The 25,712-nt window shown below is 41.0% G+C and overlaps 1 protein-coding gene across 3 annotated transcripts in view; it reads right to left on the bottom strand.

The window, feature by feature from the left end:
* The window catches only part of ca8 (carbonic anhydrase VIII), a 68,043-nt gene extending 42,603 nt beyond the window's left edge, over nt 1-25,440 (bottom strand). The window contains exons 1-9 of one of the 3 annotated variants that reach the window (XM_048528443.2): nt 25,234-25,436; nt 24,429-24,565; nt 23,931-24,070; nt 23,144-23,335; nt 19,567-19,691; nt 11,896-11,991; nt 8,408-8,470; nt 4,484-4,532; nt 4,268-4,380 (exon numbers count right to left, since the gene is read on the bottom strand). In XM_048528443.2, coding sequence (XP_048384400.1) covers nt 4,268-4,380; nt 4,484-4,532; nt 8,408-8,470; nt 11,896-11,991; nt 19,567-19,691; nt 23,144-23,335; nt 23,931-24,006 — 714 coding nt within the window. In that variant the 5' untranslated portion in view covers nt 24,007-24,070; nt 24,429-24,565; nt 25,234-25,436. Of the gene's footprint in view, nt 1-4,267; nt 4,381-4,483; nt 4,533-8,407; nt 8,471-11,895; nt 11,992-19,566; nt 19,692-23,143; nt 23,336-23,930; nt 24,071-24,331; nt 24,354-24,428; nt 24,566-25,233 lie in introns of those variants that run through there. The other 2 variants (XM_048528444.2, XM_048528445.2) reach the window with 2 other exon arrangements.
* Nucleotides 25,441-25,712: the final 272 nt, after the last annotated feature.

The raw sequence follows: 25,712 nt of genomic DNA, 5'->3' as shown, positions 1-25,712 counted from the left end.
AATATTCTGCAAAACAACATTTCCCTTCCCCCGCACTTAAACTCAAGTCAGGAGTGTGATGGAATTATTGTCCTCATTGGGTGCAGTTCCAGTGAAGCTTCAATTGGTAAATACCGTAAAGGACAGAGAAGTTGGTTCAGTTGGTGCATCGCTACTAGGCTTGATATCCACCCGCCTGCATTATCAGTGTAGTCTCTGGATAACCAGGAAGGACCTACTCACCATCATCCACATCCCACAAACAATTTTTTATTTAAGTGTGCTCTTGGAATAAGTGTCAAAAGCCAGAACATCTACAATTACACCCAAAAATCCAAACTCATCAATGAAAACAACAGGTATCCTTCCCCTTAGACACATTGGGGTCTAAACTCCCAAAAAGGCAATGTTTGGCCTTTTTGTTTTAAAGTAGCACTTTTAATTTAAAGAAACCTAATTTCGATTTTGAAAAACCATATTCCACAGCTATTAATATTTTCAGGCAGCTTCAAGAAATCTGGAATGGATGTACCCCAAAGATTAGCATTTTATTTTAATGTCAAGCTATTGGGCAGATCTTTCTCAGGGGCTTGAGACCATGATATCAGTACCGTGCAGGGATGCTAAGCTCAGAGTGAGCCACAGAAAGACCTGTCACAAATATCCAGGAGGAACCTCCTAAATGACTAGCTCAGTGCACAATCCACTCAACTGACCATGGCAGCTCCTTTGATAGAGGGGAGCATGGATGGTGCAGATAAACAACAAAACCATGAGGATGCCCCAAAATTGGTGACATGCACGTCAATAATAAAACAGACAGAATCTAGGCAGGTGCACAAATCAAGGGAAAGAAAGGAAAAACCCTTCTCATGGATTAGTCCCAACCTTAGTTGTGGCCTTTTATGACTGTAGTTCCCTCTTTGCAGCGTGGAGCTTCATCAGCCCCTCGGCCTTTTGCAGGATTACCATGGTAACCTCTGTACACATCACCAACGTGCTGCCAATGAAACAGTTAAGAGGTCGTAAAATACACTGAATTGGGGCTTTGCCAATGGAAAGTGTCGGCCACTTCTGAGAACTCACTTCACACAGTCCCAGATAAAGTTTCCCCGGAGGCAGAAATGTGTTGGGAGCTATTCAGACAATTTTCTCCTATTTTCCTTGCCATAGATTATTTTATTCTATAGGATATTGGCTGAATTTTCTCAATCTTTTTGTGTGACATTTGGTTCAGCTCCAGGGTGATGTTGAAACTTACATGGTTGGGTTTCTTGTTTTTGTTCCTGTTTTGTAAAGTGCTGGGAGAAAGTTAATAAGCATTCTGGAAATAGCCTTTCAATAAAGTCTAAATTCAGCTATGTTAACGTCAAGAACAGCACATTAATCTTATTCATTTTATTAACCTGTCTGAAACCTTTGCTCATCGAGAGTCTTGCACTACAGCCCGTAAACTGATAGTTTCTGTCCAATCTTTTCTCAATCAGAACTTGAAGGTCATCTAAGGAACAAATAGTAAATCAAAATCTAGCCGGACAGATTTAGGGCAACTAAAAACAGCAGGCAAAGTACATCAACACCACACAACATCATAATTACTGTGTTTTTTTCTATTATGCAGTAGTTCAATAATTCTTTGTGGTGAAAGATGATATGAACCAATTAAAAAGTAAATCACCACAAACACTGCAGTGTGAAGGCAACTAGTTGATTTCAAAGTCTCCGGAATACAGGCTTCCCCCTTGTTTTCATATTTATGCGAAGGATGATATGAAACAAAATTTGCAATTCTTGGTTTTGGTTCCAAACATGATATGACACATAAGTTTAAACACATTATGGGTCTAACATCAAGTAGTCTATTTAATACCAGCTTTATTTAATTGCAAATTTCGCCTGTCTGCTCTATTCTGGATTCTTCTCTAGTTGGAGTTTGGTATGTTGAACCTTGAAAAGAAAAATAGCCATCTTATAGCCAATTAACAAAAGTGAATGTCAATATTATTGAAGTTTTCCTGCATTGTTACATGATCTAGTGCGGTATTTATTCTATTATCAGTCCCAAAACAAAGATCCCAAACTTCTAACAATTGACTTCATCTCTTCATTTTTTTTCCTTAATGTTTCAGATCCAATGCTTCATACTTAAAGAGGACACTGATTCTCAATATATTACTGCCATGTCACTGTTGCTGGAAATGAAAAGCAGAACAGGGAAACGTGAACTGCATCATGTACGTCCATATTTTCACTAAGCTCATGCGAAATCTGGTTTAAGAGTATTAAAAGTGACTAAAGGTAAACTCAAGGAGTTTTGCATATGAACAAACACGGAACTTGTAGTTCTAATTTCTTGAATCGTTTCTTACTCTTTGTGGCAGATTTAAAACATAATCCTTAAAATGAAGGTTATTCCATGGTTTAGGTATCTGGGGATCTGTCTTTCCATAACTTTGAACAGGACCAAAAGGATATCTCCTATAATGAGAATCAAATCAATTCAGTCGAAAGATAAAGCAAGAGTAAACACATATCTATTGGTAGTTAATGTCGGCTTAAAATATTTTAAAAATTGATAACTACTATGATGCATTAAGAAAGACACTAGAAGAGTAAGTGCTACTCCAGCCAAAGGATTATCACAGATTCAAACAGCTTCTTCTCTTGTAAAATTTTATATTTCATGATAACGTTATTGATCTACACTGGGTTAATGAGGGCATTAATTTAGTTCCTTCCTCTGTCAGATTATAGAACTCCCCCACTGCCATGTCTTTAATGGAAGCATTGTTTATAATCAAAAATTATTTTAAAAATTGTTCTCCTTGATAAAAATTTAAAAAAAAGAGATTGACATCAGCATTCAAAAGAAGAAAGAAATTCCCAAGTCCTTGCCAACAATTTTTGCTTCAATCAACTTCAGTTAAGCATAGACCCAGGCCTTCATGTTAGTGATGGAGTAAGGATGCCTACCACTGACCCACACTAAAACTGCCCACTTATCTTCATTCACTAGAGCCCGGGGGAGCCTACTGCCTCTGACTCTAATTTGAACCCAGCGTCATACGGAGTCAGGAAGCCAATGTTTAAGCATAACTACAGTTAAGAATCAAGCCCCTTTTCTCACCATGGGCTGCATAGTTCACTAAGTTTTAGTGTTTTAAAATGTACCTGTCATCCACAACACTGCACAGCCACCAGCACTCCCACCTAACCTCCTGACAATGCTCACCACCACCCCCCCTCAGCCCAGATAAATTGCATCCCTCAACAATGTCAACCACCTCAAAGTGCTCACCCTTCTTCATCCAGCCGATGATAATCAACATGCCCCTTGTTCCCCCGACATTGCTCACCACCCTGGAACATGCTAAACAATGTAACAGGAGGCTGCAGAGTTGCACTGAGGTTGCGATAAGATGCTGGAGCACTGTGATACACGGTTATTTTACTTCCGCTGAATACATCAGCAAACTTTACAATTGTTATAAACACTCCAAACAAAAATCAAAGTTGAAGAGAAAGAGCCAAATATAATGCAAATAGCCCCAGTGTGGAGAAATGCACAATGGGGTTTTCAGCCAGATAAAACCAGCAACTTGGATTAATACAGTACATGGGTGAATATCATCACTTACTCACAGTCCTGAGTTACATCAGTGACTTAATTGGAGTCATTCACAGCCTCCCATGTGAGAATGGAGGCTACCAGATTCAAACTACATTGTTTCCCCCATTAATCATACAAAATATCTAACAGAACGCACCAAAGACTTTACAACCAGAGATTGAAGGGCGTGATGTGAATCCAAGTCCTTTCTTTGAAATCTGGACAAATGTTGCACAAGGTGAGCTGCTTGCATTAACATTATATGACACAATTAAGTTAACTGTATTAAATTAATATTCAAATTAGCCTAGGCAAAATTGGGACAATATCACAATAGTCAGAGGGTTACTTTTAGTGGCATGTTTCAATTGTTCCAGCTGAACAGTTTCTCTTTTTAAAATCAAACATCATTTTACAATAACTTCAAACAATGGCATTTAACAGCTAAATCAAAGGGGAAAATAGTTATTTATTCTCTTGTTGACTGGTCACTATGGTTACCTGACTTCTGTTCAGATGTTCAGAAAAAGATAAAAGTTAACCATCATTTCATCTTTGACCTTTGCTTGGGATTCTATGGCCTGTATGGTTTCAAGGGCTTTACTTAAAAAAAACCAAAAGGAGAGATTTTCCAAGTCTCCCACATACAGTGGGAAGCTTATGAAGTTCATTACATACCTGCAACTGAGAGATTGTTAGAGGGTATCGGAATAATATCCAAGTCACATTCTCACAGCATGGTGGAATGGTCAGAGACCCTTCATATACCCAGTAATCTCGAAGGAGCGGATCTAAACATGGTCAAAATCAGAAACATTTAAAATGAGTTTACAAGTGTCCCACTGTGAGAGCCTAACAAGACAGAGAATACGATCAAACAAAAAACAGACTTACCAGGAAGTAAGGTATTAGGATTGAAACATGGTATGGTTTTCAATTTTCCCTAGGCAAAAAATAAGAAAATGAAAATATCTAGAACGGAAGAACAGAATTAGAATTAGGTTTCACTAATTTAGGTTTTACAAAGTACCTAGTTCCAGTCATGATGGTCTAACATCATGTCAACTCTGACCGATTTTGCTCAAGCCAATTAAGTCAGTTATTTGCCCTGATTCACAGACAATATCTGTAAGTTAATCCAAATGAGCATGTATGCATTTTCCCCACTGCACTACACACCGTGTAGAATTTCAGCAGTGACAACCTCTTCCAGATAGCAGAACGAGAAGAGAAAGAGTTTCCTTTCTGCTTTTGGGAGAGGAGTCAGATCCCCCCCAAATCATATGAAAGTTAAAAAGGTCTGGCAGCTGACACTTGGAGGGGCAGTCACTCTTTGGCAGATCTGGCATTAGGCAACAGCTCTGTAAATTAACGTGGGCTATGAAAAGAGCCATGTAGAGAAGCAGGCCAGCTCTGTATCAAGGCCTTCCTATCCACCACTTTTCTAATCAGGTGTCCAAACCATTTTTTTGTGCCTCTCTCTATTCTTTTCAATCCCCTCAAACTACTCCCCTCATTGAATCTTTACAGTTGGGGCTGAATCTACACATCTAAAGACCTTGCTACAGAATGCGGCAGATTCTGGTGACCACATTCCAGCACACCCTCAGGTATCTCCAGCACTGTCTCATCTCAAAAGTTGTCTGTCTATATCTGCACTTAACTTGACTGTTCCCAGTGATCTTTCCCTATGCCTTTTCTGGATTACAACCCACTGACTGTCCTTCCTGCCAGCTGCCAGTCTTATAGCCTCAGATATTAATTAGCAATTACCCTCCTTTACCACATCAATGGCTCCACTTCCCAAGGTTATGGGAATATTGGACGTATGGAACAATACATGTTCTACTGAATGAATAGTGTGAAAAAGGCCATGGGTTTTCATTCGTTTGGCTGAAGAGATTTTCTACTGCCTTCACTGTCCATTAAAAGATCCGCATTCACCTCAGTGCTTTCCTCCCACTTGGATCTGCACTCGTGGAAACAGTGAATTTTTGAAAATGGTCCATTATAATCTGCCAATGACCCTCCCTTTGCAATCTGTGACCTTCCACCCTCAATTTGTTATCTTAGACTTTGATCCTACCACCAAGATCTTGTCATGAGACTGGTTGTATCATCCCTTGCTCTGCAGCCTATCCCCGTCAAAATTCATCTTCTGTTCTTGAAACCTCCTCATAATGCTGTTAATGTTTCTGTTTGGTCATGTGACCATGCAAAACCTTTGAAGGTTCTACCTCACAATGGACTTGCTTCTCTATCAAACACATTCCTACGCCCAAAGCCATTCTCTTTGCCAACAGAAACCTTGTGTTTGATGCACAGAACCCACATGTGGACATTATTGATCTTTTTGCCTCTTCTTTTCATTTACTAATATTGGCCGCACCCACCCTCCCACCCTGTGATCACTCCAATGACACACGTCCTTCCTTCTGCACACTCCACACCCCACCATGGTCCTACCTCTTCCAATCCTTCTTACCCCATCTCCTACCCTCAACTTTCCTTTGCCCAGTTCTCCATGCTCCAACAGACTCTCAGTTGCCAGTCCTGCCTCGCCATCCAGGCCACCATTCTCCTGCTCACTCCTGTGCCACAAAGTTCAACAAGGACAGTCACTCAGCTCAAACTGAAATGGTGCAGACCAGACGGGGACATGGCGCTGGAACCTGACATGGGGGTCAGGAGGTTCCTATGTGTCACTGACCTTCTTAAAGCTTGGGCTTTATTTCACAAAGTTTTAAGACAATGAATATTCATGACATGAAAGCAAAATACAAGTAGGAATCCCCCACCCCACCACCAATGCAACCAAAGGTCGACATGAGGTCCAACCTGCCATATAAACAGCTCAATGTTCTTTCTGAATCCACCATCGTAACTTTGACATTTTGGCTCCTATATAACTAATTTTCCCCATCCAGCACGTTCCCCACTCAGATTCTTCAAACAATTCCGGTTGTTGAGAAAGATCATTTTATCCATTTATTTAACTTTCACTCACATATTTTTTGTACAATTGCCTTATTCTGATAACTAATGCAATTTTTCCAACCAATTTCCCCTCCTCAATCTATTTCTAGACAATGTCGATTTCAATGCTGGAATGCAGACAGACACACACACACACACACACTCACCCTACCCCTCCCAACTGGAATCCCATATCACTGTCTAATCAGGAATGTCACTTGTTATAATTCTCAGTCACTCAATTCCTTCAAATCTCTCCTCCCACTAAGAAAGATGATTGATCTTGGGGGTGGGGAATAAGGATTGAAAATTAGGTTAATTGCTACCCCAGTGACACTGTTGGAAAACATACATTTGTGGAGATCAAGCTGGAAGCTTCGTTATGACTTTTTTTAATGATTAAATGTACAATGCCGCTTATGATGTAACCAGCAGAATTCTTCATTTCAATGCCGTTCCAAACAAGCAAACTTAAGTTCTGCCAGCATCACACTGGTCTTGCTTGGAGTAAATTGTTCAACTGGCTCTTTATCACTGCACAATTCATTCTTTCATACAAATTAAATTCTTCAGCCTTTCTGCATCAGTTTCTGGAAGCTTTATCCAATTATTCCTCCCCCTAATTGACCCAGTATTTGTGCATTTATCCATCTTTCCCAACACAATGCATAGCTTTTAAGACCATATGACATAGGAGTGAAAGTCAGGCCATTCGGCCCATCGAGTCCACTCCGCCATTTAATTATAGCTGATAGGCATTTCAACTCCACTTACCCACACTCTCCCCGTAGCCCTTGATTCCTTGCGAGATCAAGAATTTAATCAATCTCTGCCTTGAAGACATTTTGGGTAAGAAGCTGATATATGGTGATGCAAAATACATTGTAGTTGTGTGGGACAAAGTCTAGATGGATCAGAAGGTATTTTCTGACCTGTCATCCTCACGTATATTTGAAGATAAGTCGCATTCTACAAGTTTAACTACTAGAGATGCTAAAATTAATTTAGTTTGGAGTGCTCTGATGTTACAATATTTTGCAGGAGAAAGATGACCCTCATGTATCACTAAATGGTACTTACAATCCCAGGTGCCAAAAGAATTAGTGTCAATATTAAAATGTGAGGCTGGATGAACACAGCAGGCCAAGCAGCATCTCAGGAGCACAAAAGCTGACGTTTCGGGCCTAGACCCTTCATCAGAGAGGGGGATGGGGGGAGGGAACTGGAATAAATAGGGAGAGAGGGGGAGGCGGACCGAAGATGGAGAGTAAAGAAGATAGGTGGAGAGGGTGTAGGTGGGGAGGTAGGGAGGGGATAGGTCAGTCCAGGGAAGACGGACAGGTCAAGGAGGTGGGATGAGGTTAGTAGGTAGCTGGGGGTGCGGCTTGGGGTGGGAGGAAGGGATGGGTGAGAGGAAGAACCGGTTAGGGAGGCAGAGACAGGTTGGACTGGTTTTGGGATGCAGTGGGTGGGGGGGAAGAGCTGGGCTGGTTGTGTGGTGCAGTGGGGGGAGGGGATGAACTGGGCTGGTTTAGGGATGCAGTAGGGGAAGGGGAGATTTTGAAACTGGTGAAGTCCACATTGAAGTTCATCCAGCCTCACATTTTATTATCTTGGAATCTCCAGCATCTGCAGTTCCCATTATCTCTAGTGTCAATATTGTTTCGTTTTACTTTTACACACCAAATGCTGGTTTACTTCTCTATGCCTGAATACAGACGTGCAATGTGTACAGAGCCCATTATCAGTGTTACCATCTTTTGTCTTGTTTATACTTTGAAAGATGTTGAATCTCAACAAGAGAGAAAGTCTTTTTTGTTGGGAAAATGCTTTACAGATTACCTTGTACTGGATTTCCTGAAGGATTTCAGTGACAGCTTTTAGACCCAAGTGTTCCTTTCCTATCTGCAGCAGGAAAAGAAAAAGAGATACTTATTTTGTTTAGTCATTTTCACTTCCAGCATATAAAAATAAGAGATAACAATGTGAGGAGCTCGATGAACACAGCAGGCCAAGCAGACCAAGAAAGCTTTTCTGATGAAGGGTCTAGGCCCGAAACGTCAGCTTTTGTGCTCCTAAGATGCTGCTTGGCTTGATGTGTTCATCCAGCCCCACACTTTGTTACCTCGAGCTCTCCTGTATCTGCAGTTTCCATTATCTCTGATATAAAATTAAGAAACATTTAAAAAGAGAAGCTTAACCCTCTCATATAGCAAGAACAGATAGGCTTATATTTAATAACTGGTTTGGCTAATAGTGAAACACATTAAACATAATGACCCCGAACCTTGTGCTCTCAACGAGTTGTCAGAGCAGCAGAACATTAGATCACTGAATAAAATTTAAACCTATTTTGAAAGTTGACAAACATTTCCTCTTAAAAATTTAAAATGCTTGTGTTGTACTTATGACTGATAAGTATGGAAATGTTTCCAGCTTTTTTTGAGCCACATAAATAGTTTTACAATTGGTGCTGCCAATGAGATTACGCCCTGCGTCACATTATTTTAGTTCAGTCATGCAACATGGTGTTGCTGGCTGGGCCAACATTTATTGCCTGTCCCTAGTTGCCCTTGAGAAGGTAGAGATGAGCTGCCTTCTTGAGTTGCTACAGTCCATGTGCTGTCGGCAGACCCACAATGTCCTTAGGGAGAGAATTTCAGAATTTACAAACAACAACAGTCAATGAATGGCAATATATCTCCAAGTCAGGATAGGGAATGGCTTGGAGGGGAACTTGTAGGTGGTGTGTTCCCATGTATGTGCTGCTTTTGTCCTTCTAGTTGTGGGTACGGAAGATGCTGTCTGAGAATCATTCCTGGGCCAGTCACACCACTCACCATATACAGAACAGAGGAAGAGCAGCAGAATACATTTAATCACCTCTGAGAATTGCCTGACCATGAGAAAAGCAGGAAGTGGCAAAGAGTATTATTTTTTGTGCCCAGCATTTCGGCTAGTGCACAATACATTTGGTGATTGGGGTTGACTAGGATTCTAAGCAACATCTGAAGTAGCCGTGGACTACTGACAACCATGGGGACAGAGCATTCCATACAGCCACATGACTCAGGGAAATAAGCACACACCTTTAGTTTCATAAACAGGTATAAACAAGAGTTACACGGCACAATATGGGTTGTTTCCAGCATTGTCTCCAGGTCCAGGCAGAAGGACAGAAAGTAATAATCTTAACAAGCATGGATTAAGGCAGTCAACGTTGACTGCTCCTTTTCTCCAGAGGCTACCTGGCCTGCTGTGTTCTTCTAGCCTCCTGTTTGCCGACTTGGATTTCAGCATCTGCAGTTTTGTCGTCTCTAATCATGGATTAGAGCAAGACACCTCATTTACCTCTCACTTCCTTTACAGTTTTCCACGCTCAATATTTTCCTTCTTCAATTCCTATAGTCAGTCACAAGTCACAAGAAACTTCAATGTTCCTCCTGTCTGCATGCACCCACATCATTAGTCACACCTATTGCTTATTCCCATCATATACATCAAAACTCTCACAGGTTAATTGTTTCAAACTTTTGTAACTCTTATCAGTTGTCCCACTGCCCTTGTTTCTTAAGTTAATGTGAAAGCTCAGATATTGGTAAAGTGATGACAAAGCCTCTTTCCTCATTCTTCCTCTCTCTAGCTCAAAGAGCACATGACTCTGTTGGTTTGATACAGTACCAATGACATGCATGAAAACAGCAAAAGCGGGTTGGGAACTTTATCAAAGGAACCAGTGGAATAAGTAACCCTTCCCTGTACGAGCGCACAGACTCTCATGAGTGACGTGAAGCCTTACAAAGGACAGTTACACAGAGGAGGGGTTTTTCACAGTATACATTGAAGCCAATTCGAACCATTGTACCCGCCCCCGCCTTGTGAACAATAAACAGTACTCAATCGTATAGGATACAAATCCTGGGCAAATGCAATCTTGACCCTCCGTGAAAATTAGCAAAAGTGGCACTGAGCTGATTCCCAATCAAATTCAGCTCCTCCCAGCATCTTTTGTCTATTTCTTCTGAGGAAAGATGGTTAACTCAGACAATATTATTTGACATTTACAGTGATTTCTAAGACTACTGGCCAAAGAACCTCTTTTTAAATTCATTCACAGAACCAGGGCATTATGGTGAGGCCAGCATTTATTGCCTATCCCGAACTGCCATGGAGATATTGATGATGAAATGCCTTCTTGAATAGTTGCTGTCCTTGGGGTATGAGAACAGCCACAGAAGGGAATTTCCAGGATTTTGACCCAGCCATAGTTAAGTTTTCTAGATTGATATCTGGAACGAGCAGGTTCTTAGAGGACAGATTGGATCTCTGGTCCACTGATGATTGCTTCTGAAAATGTCAGCCATTTCCACTTTGACTTTAAGCGTTTATCTATTGCAATCTTCAATGTTTCATAGTTTCAGGTTCCACTACTTCACTATTCTACACACAGCTCATAAATGTCTGAAATGAGACACAACCTAAAAAGGGAAAAACAACAAAAAAAAAGCTACAAGCTACCAAAAGTGGGGACACCTTCAGATTGTCTGAACCCAACATTTCAATAATTCTGCAGAGCCAAAAAATGGCTTCAAATCGATCTGCAAAATATTCAAAACCTTACATTGCGTGGTTCATGTTTGCCCTGAATATAAATTGAGTTAATTACATGGTGCCATTTTTTGTGCAGTCTATCAGACAATATTGAATGAACCACGGATTTATTTGTTTGTAATAATGCAAAAATAACTGGTGCATAGGTGAACTTAAAACTGATGACCTACTGTGTAAACAAATATATGCTAATTGTTTTAACACTGGTCATCCAAACCTACAAACCTGAAATGTCAGCTTTTCTGCTCCTAAGATGCTGCTTGGCCTGCCTTGTTCATCCAGCACTACACTTTGTTATCTCCTTCATTCCTACAACCTTTTAAGGCATTGGTGTTCCTTTAATTCTGGCCTTGTTTGCCACATACCCTCCTGTTGATTTTTTAATAGATTAAGAGCCAACTGTTTAATTGTTCATTTATTTCAATTATTTGTGTGGTGCATACAAATGCTAAATTAAAGGGACTGATTCATGCAATACCTGTGCATTGCCAGTAGATTCCGAAAATTGTGTTCCTTTGCTAATTCCTCATCCATGTTTCCCCTATAATTTTACATTTCTATTTTGCACATTGAAATAAACTGGAAAACACTGCACAATCATTACACTGTATCAGGCTGCAAAAAAGGAAACAACAACAACATGGCAATCTATTTTCTAACAATTCACAATCCTTCCAGATGAGGACAAATAGTTTGTTTGATTACAATCAAATTCTTACCTGTACAAACAAAGCAATGATTGCTATCCCATGTTTCTTTCCCAGAGCTTCGTCAATACTTTTGAACAAAGTAGAGTTCCAATGGATAAGATGGAGCTGAAAAGTAGTAAGAATTTTAAATGTAAAAACATGTATAAAAACAGACAGGTAGCTGGGTGTTTGAACCTAGAAAACCAATGCATTAAACAAAGCATTCTAAAAGTACTATCTACTTATTCCAATAATGAAAATGACAGATTTTGGGTTGGAATTAATAATCTATGGAATCTAACTCTATCACAACTGTCTAGAAGGCAGAGTTTGGACTTCAGTCTCCCAAACATGCTAATGTTCACCTCACTGTATTAACAGAAAACTGTAATAGCTCTAAATAACAGACACAAACAAATAACTTAGTCACAAAAGATACGCAGGTTTTGTGGAGAAAGAGGTCTTTCACAGGACATAGATCCCAAATGTTTTAAAAATTTGAATAAAGATAATTCATGCCCATGCTTAAGGCAATTTAAGCAAATATATTCAAGATCAAGCAAATGACGTCTGTAAAAAAGTGCATCGGGAAGGCTCAACAAGGTCATCCGGTGTCAACCCCATTACTCCACTTACAGCAATTTAGTTCCACCACCACGTCAGGAAATACAAGAGATATTTGCCACAATTTTCAAATGTACTATATTAAACACACTAACCAGCTCTGACTTGCTAAGTTCAGTCTTCTTAGCATGTGTGGTTATGAAATGGTACGGGTTTGGTCACACTCTTGAACATAGAGCCCTGAAAACAATAATCATCATTTCTAATGTGGTCAAAAGTGCTCACACAACGATTGTATCGTCTAAGAACCATTTTTCACATGACGCATTCTTCAATTTTCACTACTAACTAGATTGTCACATGTTACCCAGTGGTTTACCCCTAATGGCTTGCTGTAATTTCAGGGGTTATTGCAGTATCAGACTGGAATGCATGTTCACCTTACAAATCCATTTCCAATTTTTCCACAGAACTCCAAGCTTGAATACCTCCAAACCCTTCAGGTACGGAAACCTGTTTTGGAACTATGGCGAAGTCACATAAGACACCTGTCCGTCTTCCTTGTCCTGCTTCTAACTTTGACATGGTTGACGACAAGCTCTCCAGTGTTCTTAGTTGGGTGGATCCATGCTCCCCTAGTTTAATTCCTTTCTAATTGTAATCACAGGACCAGATACAATGGCTTTGATTCCTCCTCCTACATGACTTCGTTGTCAGGAAAAACAAATCAGTCTGGCTCTGTGTCAAACCCGGTGACCGCTTCACAGAACATCTACATTCTGCCCACAAAAAAAAACAACCCTAGGCTTCCAGTTGCCTGCCACTTCAATACACCGCCCAGCTCCCTGACCAACATCTCTCTCTCAGGCTTGCTGCAGTGCTCCAGTGAAGGCCAGTGCAAGCTGGAAGAATAGCATCTCATTTTCCACTTGGGAACCCTGCGACCTTCTGGACTTAACGCTGAGTTCAACTATTCTGTGGCTTGAGGCCACGTCCTTGCCTCAACCCCTGTACATCACATGGGTTGCTACCACACACAACCCATTGTCAGTCACTAATAGCTCTCATTAGCAATTATTCATTCCATCAGACTGACCTTTGCTCACTCCTTTGTCTGTGGAACTGTTCTCTATCTCCATCTATCATTTACTCTTATCCAATCTCACCTTCTAGATAAAATCCATCCTTTTCCAAGCTATCATCAGTTCTGTGGAACTGTCACTGGATCTGAAACGTTAACTCTTTACTCTCCACAGATGCTGCCAGATGTGCTAAGTTTCTCCAGGAATTTGTACAATATTTTCAAGTCTCTATAACTTTTAATGTCATGTCACCTAATGAAGTACCAAAACTGCAAACAGTCCTCCAACTGCAGCCTCACCACTGACTTATATAAACCTGCCTTTCCCTCAATGTCCAAAGTTATTTAAAAGAATTAATAGAATAACTTTCTGCTCTTAAAAAAATAGTCTGTTCATCCTCTGGCACCAAAACAATACTGTTAACAAGTTTTTTGAAACTATGTTTAAGCAACACTTTGTTAACTGCTTTCAGGATCTTTTAGGGTAGTGTTGGGTAAGCTAATGCGGGTAAAGGTTGACAAGTCTCCTGGTCCGAATGGAATGCCTCCCACGGAGCAAAAAGAGATGGCAGGGGAAATAACAAATACATTAGTGTTAATCTACCAAAAATTCAGTGGGCTCAGGGGCAGTTCTAACAGATTGGAAAACAGCAAGTGTGACACCACTATTCAAATAAATAAAAGGGTGCAGACAAAAAGTGAGTAACTGTAAGCCCATGAGCTTCACTTCTGCAGTGGGGAAAATGCTTGAATACATAATCAAGGAAGTAGGTGGAGATTGTTAAGCAAGCAGTTGCTACAGGTACTGGATAGGTCTGTCCCACTGAGTCAAGGAAAGGATGGTAAGGTGAAGGAACATTGGATGTCAAGACATGTGGGACATCTAGTCAAGAGGAAGAAGGAAGTCTACTTAAGATTGAGTACGCAAGTTTTGGACAGGGCTCTAGAAGTCTACAAGATAGCCAGGAAGGAACTGAACAATGGACTTAGGAGACCTAGAAGGGAGTACGAGTAAACCTTGGCAGGTAGGATCAAGGAAAACCCCAAGGCGTTCTATGCTTATGTGAAGAACAAGAGGATGGCCAGAGTGAGGGTAGGGCCAATCAGGGATAGTGGAGGGAGTTTGTGCACGGAGTCAGAGGAAATAGGGGAGGTCCTTAATGAATACTTTGTTTCAGTATTCACCAGTGAGAGGGACCTTGACGTCTGAGGACAGCATGAAACAGACTGATATGCTCGAACAGGTTGATGTTAGGAAGGAGGATGTGCTAGAAATTTTGAAAAACATGAGGACTGACAATTCCACCGGGCCATTCAGGATATACCCAAGGTTACTATGGGAAGCGAGGCAGGAGATTGCTGCTCCTTTGGCAATGATCTTCACATCCTCACTGTCCACTGGAGTAGTACTAGAAGATTGGAGGGTGACAAACATCATTCCCTTGTTCAATAAAGGGAATGGGGATAATCCTGGAAATAACAGACCAGTCAGTCTTACTTCTGTAGTGGGAAAATTATTGGAGAGGATTCTGAGAGATAGTATTTATGATTATTTGAAAAAGCACAGTTTGATTAGAAATATAGTCAGCATGGCTTTGAGGGGGGCAGGTCATGCCTCACAAACCTTACTGAATTCTTTGAGGATGTGACAAAAGACATCCATGAAGGTAGAGCAGTGGATGTGGTCCATATGGATTTTAGCAAGGCATTTGATAAGGTTCCACATGGTAGGCTCATTCAAAGTAAGGAGGCATGGGGTTCAGGGAAATTTGGCTGCCTGGATATAAAACCAGCTGTCCAAAGATGACAGAGGGTGGTAGTAGATGTACAGTATTCGGCCTGGAGCTCAGTGACCAGTGGTGTGCTGCAGGGATCTGCTCTGGGACCTCTGCTCTTTGTGAACTTTATAAATGACTTAGATGAGGAAGTGGTAGGGTGGGTAAGTTTGCTGATGGCGTGAAGATTGGTGGAATTGTGGACAGCGTGGAGGGCTGTTGTAGGTTGCAACGGGGGCATTGACAGGATGCAGAGCCGGACAAAGAAGTGGCAGATGGAATTCAACCCGGAAAAGCGTGAACTGATTCATTTAGAAGGTTGAATTTGAATGCTGAATACAGGGTTAATGGCAGGATTCTCGGCAGTGTGGACCTCATCCATAGATCCCTCAAAGTTGCTACCCAAGTAAAGAAGGCATGTGGCATGTGTTGGCTTGCATTGGCAGGGGAATTGAGTTTAAGAGCTGAGGTTATGCTGCAGATCTAAAGAACTCTAGTTAGACTGCACTTGGAATCTCGTATTCAGTTCTGGTCACCTCATTACAGGAAACATGTGGAAGCTTCAGACAGGGTGCAGACGAGATTTACCAGGACTGGAGGGCAGGTCTTATGAGGAAAGGCTGAGGGAGCTAAGGCTTTTTTCATTGGAGTGAAGAAGGATGAGAGGTGACTTGAAAGAAGTGTACAAGATGATGACAGGCATAGATAGAGTGGAGTTGGGTACCAAGTGTAGTGTATCAAAGTACTTGGATGACACTAAGAACAGTGGTACAGCAAAGCGTGCAAAGGTCACGAAGTCTGCAGAAGGATATAGATATGTCAAGTGAGTGGCCAAGAGTCTGGCAAATGGAGTACAATGTTAGTAAGTGTGAGGTCATCTATTTTGGCAGTAATAACAGCAAAGTGGGCTATTATTTAAAGTGGTGAAAAATTACAGCATGCTGTTGTGCAGGGGAGCCTGGGTGTCCTTATGCATGAATCACAAAAGGTTGGTTTGCAGGTTCAATGAGTAATTAAGACAAATGGAATATGATCATTCATTGCTAGAGGGATTGAGTTTAAAAGCAGGAAGGTTATGCTGCAGCTGTATAGGATGCTAGTGAGGCCACACCTGAAGTGATGCAGGCAGTTTTGGTCTCCCTACTTGAGAAAGGATGTACTAGCACTGGAAGAGGTGCAGAGGATGTTCAATAGGGTGATTCTGGTATTGAGAAGGTTGGACTTATGAGGAGAGATTGAGTAGACTGGGACTATACTCATTGGAATTTAGAACAATGAGGAGGTGTCTGAGAGAAACACAAAAATTATGAAGGAAATAGAGAAGATAGAAGCAGGGAGGCTGTTTCCACTGGCGGGTGAAACTACAGCTAAGGGGAATAGCTCGAAATAAGGGGGGGTGCTTTCAGGAATGAACTGAGGAGGAATTTCTTCCCCAAAAGGGTCGTGAATCCATAGAATTCCCTGCCCATGAAGCAGTTGAGGCTTCCTCATTGAATGTTTTTAGGGCATAAAGAGAGATAAAATATTGAACAGTAAAGGAATTAAGGGTTATCGTGAGTGGGCAGGCAAGTGGAGCTGAGTCTCAAAAAGATCAGCCATGATCTTATTGAATGGTGGAGCAAGCTCGAAGGGCCAGACAGCTTACTCCTGCTTCTGGTTCTTATGTTCTTATTTCAAACCTGCAAGAATGTTCTATTTTTTGTGAAGATAATGTTTATTCTTCCTACACTCATGAAACATTTCCCAGCCAAGCGTTCAGCCAAAATACAAAAAGAACAATAATACAGGGCAACTTTTTTTCCAAACTCATCAGATACTTGTATTCAGTACAATGCCAGGATAAGATATTATTTTCAGTGATTTTCCCCACAGACCTTCTAGCGGATCACTGAACCTTCTCCTCAGTCAACATGTTCCCACTGTCACCCTGCATTCTGCATCATTTTCTGCTACAGGCAAGTAAATCCGCATTATAGAATGGAATATTGAATAACCCAGTAACTCCGATAGCTTCGCATGTCTTCAAGCGACAACTTGAGCTGGTTTGTAAAATACGGCCAAAAGCTGATCCTGCATTGAATAGTCTTGAATAGACATGATCATTCATAAAATATGTTATTTATTATTTCAGTGAGGTTTGCAAAAATCAGGAATCTTGTCACCTGATTCTGATATTCCAGCTGTGTCATTCATTGTCCCCATTTTGTTCTAAATGAAGCTATAATTTTAAAGTTCCAACTTTAGGAACTGTTCTGATGAATAGATGGCCCTGTTTGAAGATAGCCCGATTAAGTGGCTGACTCTTTGAAAATAAAACACAGAGTAAGAGAGTGACCTTTTAATGCTCCATGGGGACACTTCAGAGCAAATCATTTCTACAGTTGCCAGATACAAGGCTGCACCATCAAGGACTGTCAGCAGTACATTATTTCTTCATTTCCCAGTTATCAGGTGATTTTCACTTTCGAACACACATTCTAATTCTTCAGGCCTTTAAGTCACGATACCAAGTATAAAGACCTCACACTTCTTTGGAGACGTCCCTTTCCCCGCCACCCATGCCCATCCAAGAGCAAGTGAGGACACAACAACAAGATGTAGAAACAAGCTAAATTACTGAACTAATGCCAAGAATCTATGAACATTTGGGGAGGGGATAGAGTGGAAAAGGAAAAAAGCAACTCAAAACAAAAAAAAGAGTTATAGGTAAGCTATGTAGGATTCAGTGCCTAATGGTTGAGAAATGCCAGCAATAATATACATTATTGACTCCCCCTCACAATGCACTAAGGAACTTCTTTGGATTGGATCCTCCTCCAGTCACTGAAGGGCAGCATGCAGGTGCAGCAGATAAAAAGAGGCAAATGGTATGTTGGCCTTCACTGCAAGAGTTTAAGTGCAGGAGCAGGAACGTGTTTCAGTTGTACAGGGCCTTGGTGAGGTCACACCTGGAAGATTTTGTCCAGTTTTGGTCTCTTTTCCTGAGGAAGGACGTTCTTGCTCTCAAGGGAGTGCAGCGAAGGTTTATCAGGCTGATACCAGGGATGGCAGAACTGATGCATGTGGAGAGATTGACTAGATTGGGTTATTTTAACCAGCGTTCAGTTGAATGGCGGCGGGGAATCTCACAGAGACTTATAGAATTCTAACAGGACTAGACAGGATAGATGCAGGGAGGATGTTCCAATGGTAGTTATGTCCAAGACCAGGGGTCACAGTATGAGGATTCGGGGTAGATAATTTAGGATGGAGAAGAGGAGACATTTCTTCACTTAAAGAGTGGTGAGTCTGTGGAGTTCATTACCACAGGAAAGATGTGGATGCTTTGGAGAGGGTTCAGAGGAGGTTTACCAGGATGCTGCCTGGACTGGAGGGCTTATCTTATGTAGAGAGGTTGACTGAGCTTGGTCTCTTTTCATTGGAGAAAAGGAGGAGGAGAGGGGACCTAATTGAGGTATACAAGATAATGAGAGGCATAGATAGAGTTGATAGCCAGAGACTATTTCCCAGGGCAGAAATGGCTAGCACGAGGGGTCATAGTTTTAAGCTGGTTGGAGGGAAGTATTGAGGGGATGTCAGAGGCGGGTTCTTTACACAGAGAGTTGTGAGAGCATGGAATGCGTTGCCAGCAGCAGTTGTGGAAGCAAGGTCATTGGGGTCATTTAAGAGACTGCTGGACATGCATATGGTCACAGAAATTTGAGGGTGCATACATGAGGATCAATGGTCGGCACAACATTGTGGGCTGAAGGGCCTGTTCTGTGCTGTACTGTTCTATGTTCCATGTTCTATGAAGTAGTGTGTGTTTAAACTCAATGTATTCAAGGGGCAGCTAGATGTAGCTCTTTGGGTCAACGGTTATGGGAAGAAAACAGGATTAGGCTATTGGGTTGGGTGATCAGCCATGCTCATGAAGAATGGCAGAGGAGGCTCAAAGGGCTGAATGGCCTCCTGCTGTTCCTTTTTTTTAACCAAAATATAAATTGCTGGAGAAACTCTGCAGGTCTGACAGCAACAATGGAGAGAAGGCAGAGTTAACTTGCAGTTTTGAGGAAGGGTCACTGGACTTGAAATGTTGACTCTACTTTCTCTTCACAGATGCTGCCAGACCAATGAAGTTTCTGATAATTTCTGGGGTTCCCCCACACCCCCCGCCCCAGACATCCAGCATCTGCAGTTCTTTGTTTTTGTTGTACAATTTCCAAAAGAGGTGTCTTGAACTTCATGCATTCCACTACAATTCTGGATAACGTACAAATGTCTGTTTGGTCTGACACTTACCTCCATTGGAAAAGCTTTAAAATTAACAGTATGCTCAGAGCCACGCTGGTTCTCTTTGCCCCAGTGAAATCGAACTTCATGTAATTCATATTCATGATTTCCAAGCAGCGGGCCACCAGTTAAAACTATAAACAATCAAAAAAATTCTATACACTCAATGTAAAACTTCAGTTGTCCACAGACAATTTTACACCAAATATGTTTTCATCTGCAGTCAACATAGAATGAAATTCTTCAGGGTCATTAATCTGAGCTGAATTTATACACTTTAAAGTAAAACTTACCTTTTCCAGGTCATAAAATAGCCCAGAAAGTAGGCTAATAGACTCTTGCTATTCAAGTTAAAAATAGTGCCTTAATGAAGTGATATAAAATCAGAAAGGTGACAGAGGTAGACCAGGTTGTTGTGGGGATTCTAAATCTGCAAATTACACAGCACTGTTCTCATTAAGTACCTAGAACTTCAGAAAAGTCAGAACAAATTCTCTTCTGGTTTATCGTACCCTATATGAATACATTTGCTTCTTCTTTCAGACAAAAAAAATTTCTACACAATAATGCAATCTAGATGAGTAATTTATTTTTATATCACATGGAAATTAGTAATTTCTTATCTGTCCAATTGCACAATTAATCTTCTGATTAGTTATAGATGCTATCCAGAACCCAAACTCCAAGTGAATTATCAAACAGTCCCCAGCTGAGTTGAACAAACAAACAAGCTGTTACACTCACCCCTACTTTACTTTGAGTATCAGCCAATAACAGTACCACAAAGTGCAAATTGGTCTATTTTAATGACATTTGTTAGACCTTGTCATACATAAACTGCCACTTTTCCTCTCAAGCAACAACGATCACTCTACAAAAACATATAGTTAGTCAACTGCACAATGGAACAACCTGACAAATTGTAAAGGCATGGAAGACTTAATGAGACTCTGTCCTGTGACCTTAGCAGAGAAAGGGAACTTTTACACACTCAGATAAAAGACTGTCGTAATGCTAGAGGTTCTACACAAGAACCATTTTCTGTCATGGAGTATTGGTGCTAAGGTTATGCTGTTCACCCACTCATCAGAAAGGACACATATGGGAAGTGTGATACACATGGATTAGAAATTTCACTTGGATGCATTAGAGACATCTTTGGAGCACAAATGTAAACTCAATGGATTGAAACAGGCTAATTGTTTAGAGATACTTTTTTTGACAGTTGTTAACTTTGAGGAGGCAATGGCCTAGTGTATTATTGCTGGACTGTTAATCCCAAGAGTTGGATAACATTTTGGAGACCCAGGCTTGAATCCCATCATGGCAATTCAATAAAATATATGGGATTACGAGTCTAATGATGATCATGAATCCATTGTCGACTGTTGGAAAAACCTACCTGGTTCACTAATGTCCTTTAAATTAGATTAGATTCCCTACTGTGTGGAAACAGGCCCTCCATCCAACAAGTCCACACTGCCCCTTGCAGCATCCCACCCAGACCCATTCCCCTATAACCCACATACCTCTGAACACCACAGGCAATTTAGCCTGACCAATCCACCTAGCCTGCACATCTTTGGACTGTGGGAGGAAACTGGAGCACCCAGAGGAAACCCACGCAGACACAGGGAGAATGTGCAAACTCCGCAAAGACAGTCGCCCGAGGCTGGAATCGAACCCGAGTCCCTAGAGCTGTGAGGCTGTAGTGCTAACCACTGAGCCACCGTGCCGCCCTTTAGGTAAGGAAACTGCCAACCTACCTGGTCTTGCCTACAGCACAGCAATGTGGTTAGCTCTGAACTGCTCTTTGAGCAATTAGGGATGGATAACAAATACTGTGTAGCCAGTGATGTCATCATTTTGTTAATAAGTAAAGAATAAGAAACCTTCCTTTACTGCAAACATTCAAAAGGAGATTGGACAGATTAGTCTGTGGACCCAAAACCAAGTTGGGGATGAGGTTTGGCTTTGGGAGTCATCATGGTTTCCTCAGATTGAATTTTCACAGCCCCTGAACGATGTGAGCAATGGTAAGTCATTTGGGCAAATACAAAAAGTTCTGCAAACGATAATTTTCAACATCATGGAAAGAAGTCTAATTTTCCACACGTTTGAATCTCACTAGTGAGCAGCGGGAGACCCATTTGCCTAAATATATATCTCAATAGTACCTAATCTCACCTCATTTATGTACAATTTCCTATTCTCCAAAGACACAGAACTAGATGGGGACATGAGGCATCTTGGATCGGCCATGATCCCACTGAATAGGGGAGTGGGATCAAGGGGCCAAATAACCTATTTCTGTTCTTCATGGTGTAAGTGTACTGGTCTCTGATCTGTGCTCCAAGTGAATGAGGTGCCTGCCTTGCAGCTAGTTTGTAAAACTACCACAATTAATTCTGAAGTGTTTATATTGAAGACATAACAAAGTCAATGAACAGGACTTTCGTAAGCATCTGAACCATTATTGTCTTTATGAGAAATGTCTTCACCTAGACAGCAGTGAACCAGTGGAACTCTCTGCCACAGAAACGAGCTGAACCCAAAACATTGAAATGTTTTCATGGGCGACAAATTAGAAATAGTTCTTAAGGCTAGAGGAATCAAATGGTGTGAGGGAAAAGCAGGGACAGGGAATGGAGTTAGATGATCAGTCATGATTTCTTGAATGATGGAGTGGGTTTGAAGAGCCAACTGACCGACTCCTGCTCCTACTTCAACATCCAAAGATCATAGACTTATTTTTAATTTCCACTCAGGAGCTTACAATTTATCAAGCATGTTTTTCTGTGTTGTGGAGTTCAATATATACTTACAAGCCACAAAATGCTCAATACAAGCCTGAATCTTGAAAGAGTTCATGACCATTTCACAATCAAAATCACTTCTGAAAGTTAATATTCGTTTGATAATAGGAAATTTTCTATATTGTGTTTAGTCGGTGTCATCTTCCAGTGGGACAGCATTGGGTAAAATTTAAACCAATGACGATCAATTCTGGTGTGAAAACTGGATGCAGATATAAATCCAATCACTCTCTTTGGAAAAACATACTAAATTAAACATACTGTTTCATCCAAGTGAGTGAAATGCCACTGAATGGGATTAAAAAAAAAGAACGTCCTCTAAACACAAAATACTGAAAGAACTGCTGATGCTGTAAATCAGAAACAAAAAGAGAAATCATTGGAAAAGCTCAGCAGATTTGTGGAGAGAAATCAGAGGAAGGGTCACCGGACCTGAAATTAATTCAGATTTCTCTCCTCAGATGCTGCCAGACCTGTTAAGCTTTTCCAGCAACTTCTGTTTTTGTTTCTGATTTAAGCATCAGTGGTTCTTTCAGTTTTTAATACAGTCCTGTTTATGCTGTGTTTTACACAACATTAATTTGCTGAGGAATCTGCTGAATGATAGCACAACAAAACAGAATAGATTAAACCCATCAACATAGGCAGCTTTCCTTTCACACCTTATGGGAAGAAGATCAAAATGATGCATTGAAGGAGACACACAAAGTCAAAAATAAACATTTCACAATCTGTTGCACAACCCAAACTTGGTTCATATTTTTACATACCTGATTTGGACTTCAGCAGTATCTGAATAGTGTGACCATCATTAATTACTTCAGAATCTCGACAAACAACATAATTTGGTGATAAACGTACTTCCAATAGTGAAGGGTCATACTTTGCCTCCCTGGAGTTCAGGTTTATCGGGGACTGATACTCTCCATTTGCTTCAGGAAACAACAGGCCCCATTCCACTCCTGAAACAGAGCAAATCACATTGATCAAGTGACCAACATATATATACCTGAATTCATACTTTTAAAAGGATTTTAAAAATGGCAAAACTAAAGCTAGATTCAAACGCCAAATAGAAGTTTTTCCTAAACTAAAGTTGAAAGTTAATTTTAACACTGAGAATATGAGTTTGACAGCTTACAAGTTAGCATATTATCAAATATCAGTTAAGCATCTCTGTTTTGGACTGGGGTGACTTAAAATGGTCTGAATAAGCCAAACTTTGCAAAATAAGTTCGCAAATTGGCTGACTGCCAAAAGAGAATTACTTCTAGGTATCAAGGCATATCTGTTTGTGTTAGATCCCTCACCATGGAAACAAACAAAGTTTTAAAATGCAAAGTTTAATTTTATATGCAAAAAAAACAAAGTTGCTGGAAAAGTTCATCAGGTCTGGCAGCATCTGTGAAAGAGAAAACAGAGTTAACGTTTCGGGTCCGGTGACCCTTCCTCAGAACGGCTATATGGCTTCTTTAATGAAGGAAATGCGTGCCAATGGTGGCAAAAATATCGCGTTTCCATTTGCACACTTTAAAACAAAGTTGTTCAGGATCTCACCTTCCTCATATCCCCATTCCAGACCCTCCTTATAGCCGTAAGGCCGGGTTTCCTCAATGAAGGGGCTGTCGGCCATTGAAAAGGCAGCTACTCGAATGAACAATCCCAGCTGCACTATGCAGGCTGCTCCGAGCTGTACCCTGGCCAAAACATGATGGTTATATAAACTACCGAGCAATCTAGCCTTTAAAACACAATTACACAAATCACTAATTCATTGGAAACAGCAATCTGACCAGTTGCCAAACAAATAGTGCCGCTCATTATCTGTCACCTTGGAAAAGCAGAAATGTCACGCTCCCAGTTTCTATCCTAACAATACGTGAAGCTAAATACACTGATACAAGTCCACAAATGGCTTCTGTACTGTGTAACTTAACATACAGTGTAAGTTTACATACTAAAACCACGGCTCCCCGACACCAGTGAGAAAGGGCGAGCTGTCATTTACTCCCCAGGTTTCAGTGAAAGCAGGAGGATCTGTCCAATCACACTAACCTGTCCAGCGGATTACCTCTTCCAATTTACAGAGTGGGGTCAATTTAGGGCTCTTCCAGCGAAGTGGCAATGTCCCTACCTCTGAACCTGGAGCAAAAACAGACGTTGCTGGAAAAGCTCAGCAGGTCTGGCAGCACCTGTGAAGAGAAATCAGAGGTAACGTTTCGGGTCCGTTTGTCCCCCCACCCAAGCCAGCAGGTCCCACCCGTGTCCTAATATCTCTGCCTAGGGTTTTATTAAGTTTATTCTTGGATAGTCTTTTGGACGATGTTAGCGTTTCGGGGACAGTGTCACTGAACAGATTAACAGGGCAGTTGGAAACGATAAAAAAAACCTGAATTCTGGTCGTTGATCAAACTGACCTATTTAACACGGCAGATTCAGACTGCAGGAGTAACTTTATCGCCCCATTTGCAAGGGAATATCTCTAATGAATTTTGCGAATGAATATCTCTAATGAATTGTGCGATGAATTTTGTAAAATAAAATGTAACTAGAAACTTGTATCATTCTCCCTAAAGTATAAATCCCAGTTATTTTTAAAACCCAGAATGATATTTATTAAGGGAGAAATGTCACTGAATAATCATCCTTTATGGCTTTACATCTCAATTACAAATGAAAAACCATACAGATTAAAACCTCTTCTCTGGTATTTTCTGAAAACTTCTCCCCCGTTACAAAGCGTTAGCTGAGGCCCACAGCAGGAAGTCTGAACAGCAACACTATTACACCGGAGACTACACCTCCCAATGCTTTTCAAAGTTTCTTGTTTTTAAAACCAAAATATTTGCAACGCACTTACCGGGACCTTCCCATTAACTGTCAAACAATACTCAGTAAAACTGTAAATCTGTCCTGAATGGTAATCCTGCCCCTGCTGTTACTCTCTGAATCTTGCGGTGAATTTACAAAGCATCTTCACCTCTCAAACTCGCGGCACCAAACAAGCTCATGTCTTTCTGATTTTGACTAAACTACATGATCCACGTCAGTGGGTGGTTCCACTCTAGAATCGCTGCTTCCAACAACTGAAGTCGAAAGAGCTCACACACAGTGCACATGTGCCACAACAATATGCAATGTATTGAATTTGTCTTGTTTACCCACACAGTATAGAATATAAATGCAATGTGAATTATTTAACTCAACTTGGCTCTTCTGGTCCTAGCGCAAAACATGCCCCAAGTTCATTGATTTCCGTATTTCTGGGGAAACTGAGGTATCATGAGGTGAGGGATGTGGAATCTGGTTGAGGTCCTGGAAGGTGCCATACATATAATA

Source organism: Stegostoma tigrinum, chromosome 5, assembly GCF_030684315.1.
Source record: "Stegostoma tigrinum isolate sSteTig4 chromosome 5, sSteTig4.hap1, whole genome shotgun sequence".
Taxonomy (NCBI): domain Eukaryota; kingdom Metazoa; phylum Chordata; class Chondrichthyes; order Orectolobiformes; family Stegostomatidae; genus Stegostoma; species Stegostoma tigrinum.
The sequence above is the reverse complement of the archived record's forward strand: the minus strand, read 5'-3'. Positions and strand labels throughout refer to the sequence as shown.